Raw genomic sequence first — 15,643 nt, forward strand, 5'->3', positions numbered from 1 at the left:
TCCATCCGCTCTGCTAACTGGTAAGCCCAGCCTTCTACAGGGGACCAGCAGCCTCGAATCTGTGACCTCTCGCTGCCTTTCAAGAGTGCAGCCAAGAAAAACTTTATTTGGGAGAAATTGCCTAAAGCTGATCTAATACATCGTTCTTCTTGGATACGCCACAGCTCTCCAGATTGAGCCAGCTTGTCTGAAGCCATGTACCTGGCTCATATCACGTGACCCCGGGAGGAAATGTCGTCTTTGAATGCCACCGGCCTCTATGGAGAGCATTATAAAAAAAGAGCGCCATCATGAGTCTGGCTAGAGGCTTATCAATTTTGTTGACCTCCTAGAAGAACCTGCTCTGGGTTTCGTTGATATGTTCTATTATTGGTTTGTTTGGGTTTTTAGTTGCTGTATCATTTATTTCTGCTCTCATTTTTATTATTTCCTTCATTCTGCTGGATTTGTGTTTTGTTCGTTCTTTTTCTAGCTCCTTTGGGTATGAGGGTAGGTTGTTTTGAAACTTGTTGCTGTGCTTACTTTAAAGATATTGTTGAGGAAGTTCATTCATTCAAAAAATACTTGTTGATTCCCTGCCACATGTCAGATACTGTTCGCGGAACTAGGGAAACAGCAGCGAACAAAAGAACGTGTCCGCTGTCGTGCAGCTTGTCTGAGAGTCGGAGGAGGCAGTCAGTGCTGGGGAATGGGTGATCTGTGCCAGAAAGGAAAATTAAAGCAGGGTGAGAGGCGGAGGGGATGTCAAATGATTGGGGATTTCCTGGAAATCCTCTGCAATAAATTGATGCTTGGGCGAAGGCTTGTGTGAAGTGGAGGAGAGAACCACGTGGCTCTCCAGGACAGCTCTGCGGCCAAAACGAAAGCTAGAGGTGAAGTCCCTGAAGCTGGGTGGTGCCGAGCGTGATCACAGAACAGCAAGAAAGCCCAAATGACTGGCGTGGCGTGGGCAAGGGTGCTGGTGGTGGGAGATGAGCCAAGGGAGAAACAGCAGGAAGACCGTGTAAGGCCTTGAAGGCCACGGTGTAGAGTTCGGACTTCATTCTGAGTGGAGAGGGGAGCCACTGGAGAGTGTGAGGCAGAGAGAAAGACATGAATGAACTCCTGTTTTAAAATGACTGCTCTGGCTTCTCTGTGGAAAAACAGACTGTAGCGGGGCCAGGACAGAAGCAGGGAAACAGTAGGGAAGCCATTGCAGTAACCATGTGAGAGAACATAGTGCCTTACCCTGGCAGTGATGGAGATGGTGAAAAGTGGACCTATTCTGGATATGTTTTGAAGGTACAGCTCACTGAATATGATGCCAAGTTACCTAACCTCTATTTCCCTTCTGTCAAGTAGGGGTAAGAGGTACCCATTACTGGGCTATTAATTATTAATATAATGTACAACGCATGGAAAAGTGCCTGGTACAAAGTAGGTATTCCCTGTGTTAGCTCCTAATGTACTTATTTTTATTATTACTATTATCCTCATCATGATTATCATGATTATGAGTTGGATGCGAGATGTAAGAGAAACGTCACAGATAGCTCTAAGGCTCCTGTCCTGAGCAAACTGGAAACATGGAATTGGATTTTACTGCAATGGGGAAGACTGGAGAAAGCCCAAGTTCTCACAGTGATGAGAATGATTTAATGTTTTCTTTTTGCATGTCTGTATTTTCCATTGATCTGTAGTGCGTAATTGTACATTAGATTATCAAAACATAAAGGGACTAAAAAATCTAATCAAGTAATTCTAACCCATTGATCCTATAATTCATACTCACCAGATGGGATGGCTAGAGAGTTATTTTTACTAGCCTAAATTTGTAAGATTCTTTCTACAAACACCAAATAGGGAAAACAAAAATCATCACTCCCTAAAAGTAATGCACGCTTGTCTTTCTCACCCTATAGATGACCCGATTTCTCCGTATACGGGCTGGCTGTTGACTATTACAGAGACCAAACAGCCACAGCCCTTACCCATGCCTTGTACTGGAGGATGCTGGGCCCCCCTGGTTGACTACCTCCCAGAGACTATCACTCCCCGGGGACCCCTCCACAGGTAAGTAGCATCTGTGGGTAGTGGGAAATGACTGCTTAGATCTGACTGGACTTTTCTTCCCATGAGAAGAGGGAGATCATTCCACGTCCTGTCAAGTGAAATGACCTTTGAAATCAGAGGGACCACGCGTGACTTTAATTGCGGTTCTCAGCACATTTGTAGCGTTTGGTTGACTATCAACCGACGTGCAAAGCTGCCTTGTAACTCAGAACTTTTTCTTGATGTAATCTGGATGTGGATATGCATTCTGTGATGATTTTTAGATCGTGAGTAACTGGAAAAGAGGGCCCTTTTCTCCTCTTCCTCCCTCAGCTCTTATTACCTAGCAACGAGTAAGACTCCCTATTTTGTGATTAGCTCAGCAAAAGTTTCTTCTTTCTGTGGAATTCTGTGCTTTTTCGGAAAATAAATTCCATTCCCTGGAATAAGCGTCTCGCATAATTCTTCAGCAGGGCTCAAGGGCTGTATTTAATTGTGACTTAATGATCTGTCAGTGTGTTTCCATCCTCTTCAGAAGTTACATTAATTTCACCATGTCATTGATTAGGTGCAATATTGCTGTAATTTTTATGACTGAGATGGTGGTGGATCACAGTGTGAGAGAAGATTGGGCTCTTCATCTACCATTATTACTCCATGCTGTCTTCTTAGGTAAGACTGGATCGAAGAGGAATTCTGGACTATGGGGTCAAAACCCTACAGACACAATCCAGAGAGCTTTCCTTTTACATTGATGTCCTGCTTTCCACAGTTCTGAAATATTTAGTCTCTTCCATTTTTCATCGCTTCTATGTGACATCTGCTCTATAATTTCAGTTGATCGGTCATTGCTTAAAATTGCCCTATTTCTGCACTATACAGTGGTACCTCGCTAATGCTATATCTATAAAGATACCCGAAACATTGGGCCTCTCTGAGGGTCTTTGGCTAGATGTGATCGATTTAAAGCCGTGAGATACCGTCCGCACACAGACAGAAAGAAGACAGAGCGCGGCAGGCCCAGCACTGAGATTTTAAAATAGCCAAATGGTAAAATAAAAATGGGAAGAGGAACAAGCCAGGGAGGCTCAGAAGTTTAGTTAGAGAGCGATGAACAAAATTAGAATCCTTCAGTTAACAGGGAGACCCAGGGAAGAGAACATCCCAGGAAGGAGGAATGCTAACCATGTCAAAAGCTACTGAGAGGTCAAGAAAAGTCCATCTATCAGCATTTTATGAGAACATTTGATTTAAGGAATAAAACATTTTTCCTAAGCCCAACTTCTTTATGTTGGTAACACAAACAATAACAAAGAAAACTGAACATTCTTTCAACATGTTCCTCCTGGGTAACTTGGAATCTTTACTATCCCTGGAATCTAAACGAGCTTAAAACTTGTTTATACTAAGAGATTCCACTTTTTATTCCAGGTTTGGACCATTACCGGCCTGAAGTCTTTGAACACAGCAAAAAATTGCTTCTTCACCTCTTGATTGCCCTCTCTTGCAACAGCAATTTTCATGCCATTGCTTCTGTGCTCCTGCAGACTCGAGAGATGGGTGAAGCTAAGACTCTAACAGTTCAGCCGGCTTATCAACCCGAGTATCTCTACACAGGTAACAAAAGAAGGAATAGCAGAGACCCTGAGACAGAATCACAAATACGAAGATAACTGAAGGTATCTGTGGAGCCTAAATTAACTTCTCTAACGTGATCACCACCCCCCTACAACTTTCCGAGTGAGCAAGTAGGAGCACAATAAATATGCCCCATTTCGCTTGATGTTAACTTGGTTCTCAAAATCCTTCAGTATTGAATATTTTCAAATGTCTGTTTCCTTATTATTACGATTGCTGCTCTCATTAAATATGTTCCTACTGATACATTGAAAATTATGTCCTTCGGCCAAGAGCATCAGTCTAAAACACTGAAGGATGGGAATGCCCCAAACAGTGACCACCCCCATCACCTTGAGAGCAGGTCATTGCCAAGGTGCCAGGTGTATCGCTGTGGACCTTCTAGTTCCCCTGAAGGAATTTTCACCCTTTTAGTGACTGCTTTTCCTGGAAAGCACCACGGGTGGAAGTCTACTAAGAACCATGGCTGTTTTGAAACCAAAATGTTCTTTTTAGAAATAAAAACAGAAAGCATTAGATGAGTCATGTTTGAGTCGAAGAAACTACTCTGCTGTGTCCAGCTATTCATGAAAACTTTCCCGAAAGAGTTGACCAGTGGGTTTCATTTAGAATCGGAACATTTAAAATACCTTAAAATGATAGCGAACTAACATTCCTGAACATTTTGTACGTTGCATTGGCGCTGGATATGGTATGGCACTTCATATGTCACCGTATACTTTATTCATCATCCTGAAGACGATGTGCCTTTTACTTAATACTTGTACTCAGTGCTGTCTTGTCCTTTGACAGACACTAAGATTTTCCTCTGGGAAACAAATACTGCGTTACTAAGTCTGAGACATAAGGACTACTGACCTCAGTTTAAGCCCTTTATTTTAAACCAACCTACACTTAATTGAAAAGAACCCATAAACAGCCACTCAGAGACACAAAACTCCTCACTATAGACGTTGAATTAAAAGAATCTGAAGACTTCTGGCTGTCCTAATTCCCCGGGATAAGGATGTATTCCATTAAGCACATGGTCTTAGACTGAGAACATTGCAATGCCCGTTAAGTTGTATATCTCTGAGTGCATCAATTTTGCATTCACTATCCCACTCTTGTGGCATACAGTGGGGATTTACAAAACAAAACACAATGTACCATAGGCAAGACAAACGGTGGAAGCTAAAATGATTGAATCTGTAGCACACGTGGAATACGAGTACAAAGGGTTTGGAAAATGTCTCCTTTTCATAAACATTTATTAATTCTTACTGAACACCTACTTTCAACTGCGGATGCTCTCAAATCCAAGCTAAAAAAAAAATCGAAGCTAAAAAAACCTGTGTGCTAGAAATTATTGTCTTTATCTTATTATAATAGGAAAGTTAGCTGCAGAGAAATTATATAAACTCCCTGAGATTGCACAGCAAATGGCAGAGATGATATTCAGGCCCAAGGCTTCTCCTGTTTCAGTGTATCTTCAGACCACCAGAACTATGTACTTTTTGCAATTATCAGGTAGGAGAAAAGGGATGATGGCGTATCTACATTTTCAAACCAGCAACATCCAGGGATGTAGAATGATAATCAAATATGAGGTGGGGAACAAACATAACATTTGTTGATACCGTATTTCTTTGACTACCATGAGACATACTTTATCAAAACATAGCAATATCCACATAATATTCACAGTTGTAAGCACATTTACTCAAAACATAACATCCATTATTAGGTGCTCGTATTCTCAACACTGGTACCATTTCACATATTTAAGTGGTCGAATACCCAAGAATAATTTACTAACAGCACAGTTGGGTCCAGATGTATAGGGGAACTGTCTGTCGGCCTGTGCACATATGCATGTGTGTGCACACAGACGCATGTGCACACGCGCACACATGCATACACCACTTCTTTTGCAGAAAGCATCAATTCAAACACCAGGCTACAAAATAACAGATCGCACTCCTATTACCCAGTACACTCTGGTTTACACAGCAGTGCAACTATTCCACAAGCAAGGAAAAACTATCAGTCTGGTTTCATCGTAACCATAGTTGAAATCAAATGTTTCCTCCAAGAGATTCAAATAACTACACCCTCCTGTATGCTCACCTCCTAACCTCAGTAAGCACCCTGCCTAGCACATTCTACCTTGACCTTCTTGTCCCACCAGGTGGCTTTGACTTCCTGAGAGAGGACCAGTCATCCCCAGTGCCAGACTCGGGGCTAAGCTCCAGTTCCACGTCCTCCAGCATCAGCCTGGGGGGCAGCAGTGGGAACCTCCCGCAGATGACCCAGGAGGTGGAAGACGTGGACACAACCGCTGAAGCGGATGAGAAGGCGAACAAGCTCATTGAGTTTCTGACGACCAGGTAGTGGGGGCTCAGGGGACACAGGCCTGTTTTTAGGTTGGTCTTTTGGGGAAGTGGCATCGCTTTAGAACTTGACAGATGAAAAGGCGAGCCCGTGATTTTAGCAAAGCCTTCTTTTCTCTTCTAAATTGCATCTGCTGGAGTCTGTGTACAAGGCAGATACTGGCAGAAGTCTGAGATCCCACTGATGGCACAGTTGACAGGCAGGAGGTTTCGTGTAGAAAGACAATGCAGCAGATGGAGACAGGACACGGTAGCGTCCCACGGTGAGGACGACTTTAATCATCTATTAGAGCTGCCGGGATCTGGGAGTTCTGAGACTTGGCAAAGAACATCCTCTGGAAACCAAATATATTAGCCACGGTCGACCCAGGAGCAGCTGCGGAGGGGACCATTATCTGCTCTTCTCATCCAGAGCCATTTATAAATGGAAGTCAGAAACAATAGGAAGCATGATGGGAAAGGAAGCAAACTAATAATCAAAATCAAGAAAAGCTGCAAGCAAGCAATCCTGTCTTTTCAGCTCTTCTTCTGGTTCTTCCACTGAACAATTTAGCTTGTAAGGCTTCAGAATGTCTAGCACCCTGAGGTGCAGTATTTGCATCAAGAAAATCATGCTTACCTGGGACTCTATCGGGGGGAGGGCACCCTATCCTTTCTCATTAATCCCAGAAGTCTAGTCTGTATAGTTGTTATCTGATAACCCCATGATCTTTCTTTCTCTCGGGAGTGCATCAATTCATACAAAAAATGACAAAAGAGCATTTTCTTTCCTCAGTTAATGATTCAGAGTATTTGCAGTTCACAGCTCAATACAGGACTTGATGAACAGGAAGCTAAGGAGGGGGGGCCTAATGGTAACTACATCCAGGATATTTCAGAGACCTGAATGGTCTGTGGGGAAGAAAAGTGTGCTCACCACTCAACACTGTCAGTACCTTGCATTGGGAAGAGTGTTCTTCTGATATTCTCACCTCTGGCTCCATCCTGTTCTTTCTGTTGAAAACCAAGTAGATAACAGAGGACGCATCTTCGGTTCATTTCTACAGTATTTGGTAGTCTAATGATATGATCCGGATAAAAGCATTATCTCTGCAAATCTAAAATATACAAATGTCTAAGTCTGTATTTTAATTAACATTTTATATCATTTTATTTGACAAACATGTAGCACCTGTTTTGTATAAACACCGTTCTGGTGAATTGAGAGGTTTTAACTTTGTGAGTAAATTTTGTGAGGTTTTCATTTTCTGAGTAAAACATAAGAAAAAATATGCCTCCGTGAATTAGCTAGATCCATTTTGAGTATGCTCTTAAGCTTTACCAGACTGAAATTTACGCCCACATTAATCACTAAACTTTCAAAATCACATTGCACCTTTGGAGTTACAACTGCATAGGTGGTTTTTAAAATACAAAATGATTATATTTAAGTGGTTATATTTTTAACGTTTTGTATGTTTTGTTTAAGGGCATTTGGTCCACTTTGGTGCCATGAAGACATCACACCCAAAAATCAAAATTCAAAGAGTGCTGAACAGCTTACTAATTTTCTACGTCATGTTGTATCCGTATTTAAAGACTCCAAATCAGGTACTTTATCCAATTTCCCCAAATGCCACTTTCACCATTTTCTGTAATGGAGCATATTCTTCCCATTATAACCACACATTATACATACATACAAACATATATACGCATGCATATGTGTAAATATATGGTTCTATATTTGGCGCCGACAGCAGGAGAATATTCATAGGGGAGCCTTGAAGCTTATTTCAAATGTGCCTAAGTGAATGATTGTTAATGTCCTGTATTTTTGCGTTATGCTCTATCAAATAATTCCCAGAGGTCACTGTTCACCTTGCTGCGTTTACCTCACTCAATTTAAACTACTCCCTCTAATATTAATTTTGTTTCGAGAAGGCCATGACACAACACATGCAGGAAGAGATGTTCAACATCACTGATCATCAGGGAAATGCAAATCAAAACCACAATGAGATATCACCTTACACCTGTCAGAATGGCTAGAATCAAAAAGACAACAAATAACAGTGTCGGCGAGGATGTAGAGAAAGAGGAACCCTCACGCACTGTTGGTGGGGATGTAAATTGGTGCAGCCAATGTGGAAAATGGTACGAAATTTCTCCCCCAAAAATTAAAAATAGAAATATCATATGATACAGTAATTTAGCTACTGGGTATTTACCCAAAGAAAATGAAAACACTGACTTGAAAGGATATATGCACCCCTCTGTTTATTGTAGCATTATTTGCAGTAGCCAAGATACGGAAGTAACTCAAGTGTCCATCCATAGATGAGTGGATAAGGAAGACGTGTGTGTGTGTGTGTGTGTGCGTGTGCGCGCGTGCATGCATGTGTTTGCATGCGTGCGTGCATGTATATAGTTGTAGATATGTATTCATTCCATATATATTCCATTGATACAATATGTATATTTTATACATAATGGAATATATATAACAATATGTAATAATGGACTGTCATACAGCCATAAAAAAGGATTAGATCTTGCCATTTGTGACAACGTGGATGTACCTACAGGGTAGGAAGCTAAGTGAAGTAAGTCAGATTGAAGAAAAAAAATTGCAACATGATTCTACTCATGTGAAATCTAAAAAACAAATGCATTAACAAAAAGCAGAATCGGACCTATAAATAGAACAAACTGAGGGTGGCCAGAGGGAAGGGTGTAGGGAAATGGGCAAAGTGGATGAAGGGGAGAGAGAGATACAGGCTTCCGGTTATGGAAGGAATAAGTCACAGGACTAAAAGGCACAGCATAGGGAATCTAGTCAACGATAGTATGACAGTGTTGTTGTGTTGTATGGTGATAGATGGTAGACACTTGTGGTGAGCAAAACGTACAGGGAAGTCGAAGAGGTCAAATCCCTGTGTTTTACACCTGAAGCTAATGTGACATTGTGTGTCAAGCATACTCAAATTTTGACATTTTACAAAAAAGCGAAGGCAGCCATGAGTAATAAATCTTACTGACTGTATTCAGACTCAACTGTGAAAAACTGCCAGATTTGAAAACTGGTTTAAAAAAGAGTTCTGTGATAAAATGTCTTTGACTTTGAAAGTATTTGCTAATAATTCCTGTGCCGATGATCATTCAATATTCTGAACACACTGTGATTCTTATGTAGATTATAATAACATCAGGATGTTTAAGCCCTTAGCTACATACCATTCAGATTTGACTTGGCCTGGGCTGATCTGTGTGTGAAATTTAAATCTGGTTCCTCAGCGTAAAGCAACTACCCCGACCTTTTTTCACACACCAGGCTGACCAAATGAAATACAGCTCGCTGGCTTTCTCAGCTGCTCTGATAATTAGCACATCTCACAGTTTGAAACATTCCAGATTAGCCACATCTCTTCTCATTATCAGAGGGTGCTTTCTAAAAAAGCAAAAAATACTGATAAACTGAAACGAGTTTCTCATTTCAGGAATAGGAGTGACATTTCTTGTTTTGAGCTTGTTTGGGAATGTTTGTGAAATGTCACCACCTCTTATACTGCTATTTCCCTCACTTAGAAGTCACTTGATGGTTGAATATAACCCAAAGGAAGAAATTTACTGTTTGTGTACAAACCCTTAATTGGCTTAAAATCTTTGATTGCATGAAGACGATGAAAATGAGAAAACTCATGAATCCCTGTACTGTTTTCCCAGAGGATGCTTAGAGTCTGAGTCTTTTCACATCTTGCCCCAGACATTTTTACTCACTACGGTTTCTTTATACATCTCTGCTCTCGGCCTGTTTCCACTGCAGCACAATAAAATATGTTCCTGGAAACACTTGTATTAAACAGGGTAGCATAACTGCTACAACACACAACCCCCAAAGCTCAGAGGCTTAACACAGTAGAAGGTTACTTCCGATCACATAACAGTTCAGTATAGAGTTGAACTGTTCAATTTAAAGAGCCTTTAATTTAGATAGCCTCCCTTAAGGACACTGGCATAGTTTGGCAGGCGACCTTCCACATGGTGCTTCGAACACCTTCCTTCTGTGGCTCTGATCACCTCGGCTCAGAGGTCCTCAGCCCTCTTCATCCAGCCAGCAGGTGGAGGAAGAGAGTGAGTGGAGGATTACTCAGGAGGAATTTACACCACACGTGGCTCGAACGTGGCATCCATGCTTCTTCCCACATTCCACCAGCCAGAACTCAGGCACAAGGCCACAACTGCAAGAAAGGCTGGGAAATGTAGGTTTGCTGTGTGACACATTAAATAGCCTTTCTTAAGGACATTGTCATGTCATTGGTGGCACTGTCACCAAGAACATGGTGGGGTGCTATAGTCCTACTAGTATAGTTCTAGCCGTCAGGTCCATTCTGATTTCAATAAGTTTTGTTTGTTGACTGAGGATCTAACACCGCACATAATAAAATTAAGTAGGAAAATGAAACAAAATAAAGGTACAAATTCCATTTTGAAACACGATCCATTCATAAATTGTGAACTGCCTATATGGGTTTAATCCTGTATTTCCTACCTTGAATATGCCTAAGTCATTTTCCAGGGCCCTTTGTTTGCTCTGTAGGAACATTCTCTCATATAATCCAAAGGTCCCTAGGGTCAAACAGCCAGGCAGCAGCTAAGAACAATGACACTAAATGCTCCCTCCTGGTTCACTTTCATGTGACCGTCAAATGTACCACGGAATCCCCTAGATCACAGAGACAGCCAAAATCACTGTTTTCATCTTGTCCTCTGACTTTGTAGTCAGTTTTTCTCCTGCAGAGAGGCACAGCAGAGAGTACAGATCAATGGCCCAGAGTTCAATCATGTGCTTTACCTTACATTTTCACTTCCTTCTGATCAGGTGGTTTCCTGATGACTGAGATTACCTTCATGCTATTGGAAGAACCAATTTCGGGCGAGAGTTGAGATGACGGTTGCCTTCTTGGCAACATCCGCATTTCAATATCTGCATATTCATAGACTATTCTGAAGAGCAAAGACTTTGGTAGAGGCCTTGGTTGTGTTCAGAGTTGATGCGATCCATTAACAGCTTTCCTCTGCACAAGTACTCTGAAAACTAGTTCCTAACAAATTCTCTTAGGAAAAAAGGAGTGAAAGTACTCTATGCAAAAAAGTACTTCAGAAGAACAATGTAGAAAAATGCTAGGGCAATAAACAAGAATACATTTGTGAGTATATTCTGTGTCAGACACTGTACAAAGCATTTTTTAAATCGTCGAATTTTCACAACTCTATGATACAGATACTATTATTCTCCAATTAAAAAAAAGAAAATAGGGTCATAGAGACTACATTTCTTTTCAGAGTCCCAAAACCCCTTGTTCAAAACCAGGACCACCTTGCTGCAAAGCTTCTGACTCTACTACACTATGCCTCTTTAAGATCTGTTCAAAGTTGTTGTTGTTGTTGTTGTTTTAACTCTAAAATGGCTCGTTCTTAAATAAGTACCGCCAGAGGATAGCTCTTTGCAGTTAGCCTGATTTAAACCTATCGATCACCGATGCCCCAGGGTTTTCAGAGTATAGGTTGACCATCTGCCTCTTGATGCCTAGGTTTCCATCTGGAGCAGCACTTGAGTGAAGTTGCATTGCAGACAGCCCTCGCAAGCTCTTCGAGGCACTATGCCGGTCGGTCCTTCCAGATATTCCGGGCGCTCAAGCAACCTCTGTCAGCACATGCCTTGTCTGACCTTCTCTCCAGGCTGGTGGAGGTGATTGGAGAACATGGAGATGAGATTCAGGTACCACCAAACTCATTCTCCTTCTCTCATGTCAAAGATGAGGACTTAACGACTTTGAGCCTTCTTTTTCTCACCAATTATCTCAGCCATGTGGGCATATACAATTTATTTTAAAATTTTCTGGATGTGAACTTTTATATTTACAAAAATCACTTTGGGGTGCCTGGGTGGCTCAGTCTGTTAAATGTGCAGCCCTTGATTTTGGCTCAGGTCATGATCTCACAGTTCATGGAATCCAGCCCTGCATCAGGCTCTGCATGGACAGTGGGGAGCCTGCTTGGGATTCTCTCTCTCCCTGTCTCTCTCTGCCCCTCCCCTGTTAGCACACACACACACTCTCTCTCTCTCAAAATGAATAAATAAACTTAAAAAAATCACTTCAAGGCGCATTGTTCTAGAAATTCAGTGGCTATTGTTTTATTGAGCCAACAACTGAAAATCCCCTGGTGACTCCTTGGTTGTTTTTGTTGTTAGTTTTAGTTGACTGGGAATTGGGGAATTATTTGCATTGTTTTTTCCTTTTGCCACCAGCCCCTAGGTTGGCAAAGGACAAAACTAGGATGCTGTTGTGCAGTCTCCCCACCCAGAGAAGAGATCTCCATCATATCTAAGCAGAACACTACCCCTCTCTGTATAACTAACCCTCAGTACACTGAGAAGAGCTGAAGAAGTAATGGAGAGAATAGATGCCACAAGAAGACCCTGTACATAGATCCCAGGCACTGGGGTGCATTACAAGCATCACAAGGGCATTACAAGCTCTGTAGCTTGGGCCAAGCCTTTCTTTCCCTTCTTTTCCATCAGAAAAGTTACTACACCCCAGGAGACTAACACACGTGTGAACTCTAGCCTCTTTTCCTCTTTCTGGACATTAGACGTGCTCTTCAAAATGTCGCTGATGTACAGACCTTCTCATACCTCAGCTCTTAATTTCTGGCTCAGATACTGACATTCTGTATTTCAAATGTCCACCATTCCCCTCATCAAGGGGCAACGATTGCCACCTTAGCCTTTGCTTCTCCCTGCTGGATTTAAAATGAGATTGACATGTTGAGGATGTCAGAGCTAGGGAAATAAATCTTGGTGATTACCTGCTAACTGCTAAGCCATCTGAATTTCCTAAGTGGCCGTTAAATTTTGTTTTTAGACTCGGTAAGTTAAAGTAGCATAGATTGTCTAGCACTCAATGATATTAAAATTAGATTTGAATAAAGTTTGTGTTAATTAAATTTATCTTCAGGAAGGGAACAGTAGTTTTAAGCAGTACAAAATGTTATCTTTGCATGTCTGGCAGGGTTATGTAATGGAAGCACTCCTTACATTGGAAGCTGCTGTGGATAACTTGTCTGACTGCTTGAGGAACAGCGATCTCTTAACGGTATTATCTCGGTGAGAAGAAGCTTAATGACTTTTGAAATCAAATATGCTGGACTTAATATTTGAGACATGCCTGAACCTTGGGCAAAATCCAAAGAACAAATCTAGTTTTTGAACTATGACATTTTCTTTAGTTTAAAAAAAAAAAAGAAATTATAACACATACAGACACATGTTATATAAGTAGTTTTACACATCAGAAAGATAGAGAAGAAATGTTAGTTCTAAATAATGCAAATAGTAATCCTTTCTCATTTTCTTTTTTAAGACTTTGAATACTTTTTCAAATTTTATATAATAATTATCCTGTTTATTTCATTGTAAACAGAAACCAAAACTACTTATTTTTTTGAATGAATATATATAAAACTCGTCTGAACTATCACTAAAAACAGCTGGGATTAATGTCGATTTTATGTGAATATATTCCTATCTTAGGATCTTCCTTTTTTATTTTTATTCCTTTTGCTCCCGCCAATGTTTAATTACCCATTTCAAATCCTTCACAATTCTGTATTCTGTTTATATAATTGAGCTCATTTTGCTTGAAATTGAGTCAGTGATGTTATCATAAATCACACTGAGCCTTGTTTCACTTTTAAGTTGGACATTTTTTATGGATAGGTAATTTTAGTATGATTACTAACATCATACATATTTTTCTATATAAACCTACAGATTTATCTCAATCAGTAAGAATTTAGCAGGAATGTTGATAAAGAGTTTTATCTTTTCAGCCTGAAATAGGCTTAGAGATAATTTCTCATAGATTTTTTAGAAGTGTAAAAAAATTCCTTTGATGCAGTTACTTTTTTCTTTCTAGATAATATCCTTTCCATTTCTGTTCTCCTTATCAGTCAGTTAATAGAATACTAAACTTTGTACCTATCAGGTACACTTTATTTCTAAATTACTTCTGCCCAAATTCAAACAAAAATATAGGTGAAAGATCAGTAAACTTTACCACCAACCCCTCTTGTTTAGCCTTTCAATATGTATAAGTAGGTATTACGTTTTGTTGTGGTTTTGTTGGTAAGGGTTCTCATTGTTTGTTTTTGTTTTTTTCATAGCTTAAGTTTAGGAATAAGGAAATTTATTACTTTAAGTTTTAGAGTATGGGGGGGGGGTAAAGAATAGATAGTGTTTCCAAAGAATGATTTCCCTCCCTTATAGTTTGTCAGTAGATCTTAAAAGGACTGGCTCTTCACTGAAGCGTGTTGGCTTTCTATTGAACTTTTTTATTTTTATACCCAGCTCTTCATCACCAGATTTAAGCTCTAGCACTAAACTAACAGCAAGCAGAAAGAGCACAGGACAACTAAATGTGAACCCTGGGACAGCCAGTGGCAATACAGCAACCGCAGAACGGAGCCGGCATCAAAGAAGCTTTTCTGTGCCCAAGAAGTTTGGTGTTGTCGACCGATCCTCAGACCCACCCAGGAGTGCCACACTGGACAGAATCCAGGCTTGTACCCAACAAGGCCTCTCCTCAAAAACCAGAAGCTCATCCTCCTTGAAGGACAGCCTCTCAGACCCATCACACATAAACCATCCAACAAACCTATTGGCCACCATCTTTTGGGTCACAGTGGCTTTGATGGAATCTGATTTTGAGTTTGAATACCTAATGGCATTAAGGCTGTTGAATAGACTACTGGCTCACATGCCACTTGATAAAGCTGAGAACCGAGAAAAACTTGAGAAACTCCAAGGGCAGCTCAAGTGGTCAGACTTCTCAGGGTTGCAGCAGCTACTGCTGAAGGGATTCACCTCCCTCACCACCACTGACCTTACCCTGCAGCTTTTCAGTTTGCTGACACCAGTATCCAAAGTATCCATGGTGGATTCATCCCAAGCCATTGGTAAAGCCAACATCACTCATTCTCTTGCACAGTTCTGATGGTTGTTGTGTTTACGTTTGGTGTAATAAGATAATGGGCTTAGTACATTTAACAATTCTGTTTAGAAATGGTTGTTGGGGAATAGTTTGTCATTTATTCCAAAATTACACATAACGTAAATCTTAAAATTATTTACACTGTAGAAGGCATTTTTAAGGCAATAGCATAAAAGGTACAGAAGTAATGTATATATATTAATACATATTAATATATATTAATATATAATATATAATAATAATATATTAATATATTAATATTATATATTATAATATATAATATTATAAATATATATTATATAATAATATATTAATAATATATATTAATATGTATTAATATGTATTAATTATTTCTTCATGCTTTCTAGATCGAATTGCATATACAGTTTATTCCATTTTTCTTGTACAGATAAGCATTTTTTTCTCTTTTTTCTTAACTCCTAAATCTTTTTCTTCTTAGCCTTTTTCTTCCTCTTGAAAATTCTCTTGATTCCCTCTTGTTTTGAATTAAGCCAAATCGCCAGCCGTATTTTTAATATTATGACATGTGACCCAGACTTCTTTTCA

At 40.2% G+C, this 15,643-nt stretch overlaps 1 protein-coding gene across 11 annotated transcripts in view; it reads left to right on the top strand.

Moving 5' to 3' along the window:
• The window catches only part of FRY (FRY microtubule binding protein), a 339,974-nt gene that overhangs the window by 267,280 nt on the left and 57,051 nt on the right, over positions 1-15,643 (top strand). For all 11 annotated transcript variants that reach the window (XM_049646775.1, XM_049646767.1, XM_049646768.1 and 8 more), the window contains 8 exons: positions 1,902-2,052; positions 2,600-2,703; positions 3,463-3,648; positions 5,840-6,038; positions 7,510-7,631; positions 11,615-11,802; positions 13,097-13,191; positions 14,434-15,041. In XM_049646775.1, the coding sequence (XP_049502732.1) occupies positions 1,902-2,052; positions 2,600-2,703; positions 3,463-3,648; positions 5,840-6,038; positions 7,510-7,631; positions 11,615-11,802; positions 13,097-13,191; positions 14,434-15,041 (1,653 nt within the window). The remainder of the gene's footprint in view (positions 1-1,901; positions 2,053-2,599; positions 2,704-3,462; positions 3,649-5,839; positions 6,039-7,509; positions 7,632-11,614; positions 11,803-13,096; positions 13,192-14,433; positions 15,042-15,643) is intronic.

Source organism: Panthera uncia (assembly GCF_023721935.1).
Source record: "Panthera uncia isolate 11264 chromosome A1 unlocalized genomic scaffold, Puncia_PCG_1.0 HiC_scaffold_16, whole genome shotgun sequence".
NCBI lineage: Eukaryota > Metazoa > Chordata > Mammalia > Carnivora > Felidae > Panthera > Panthera uncia.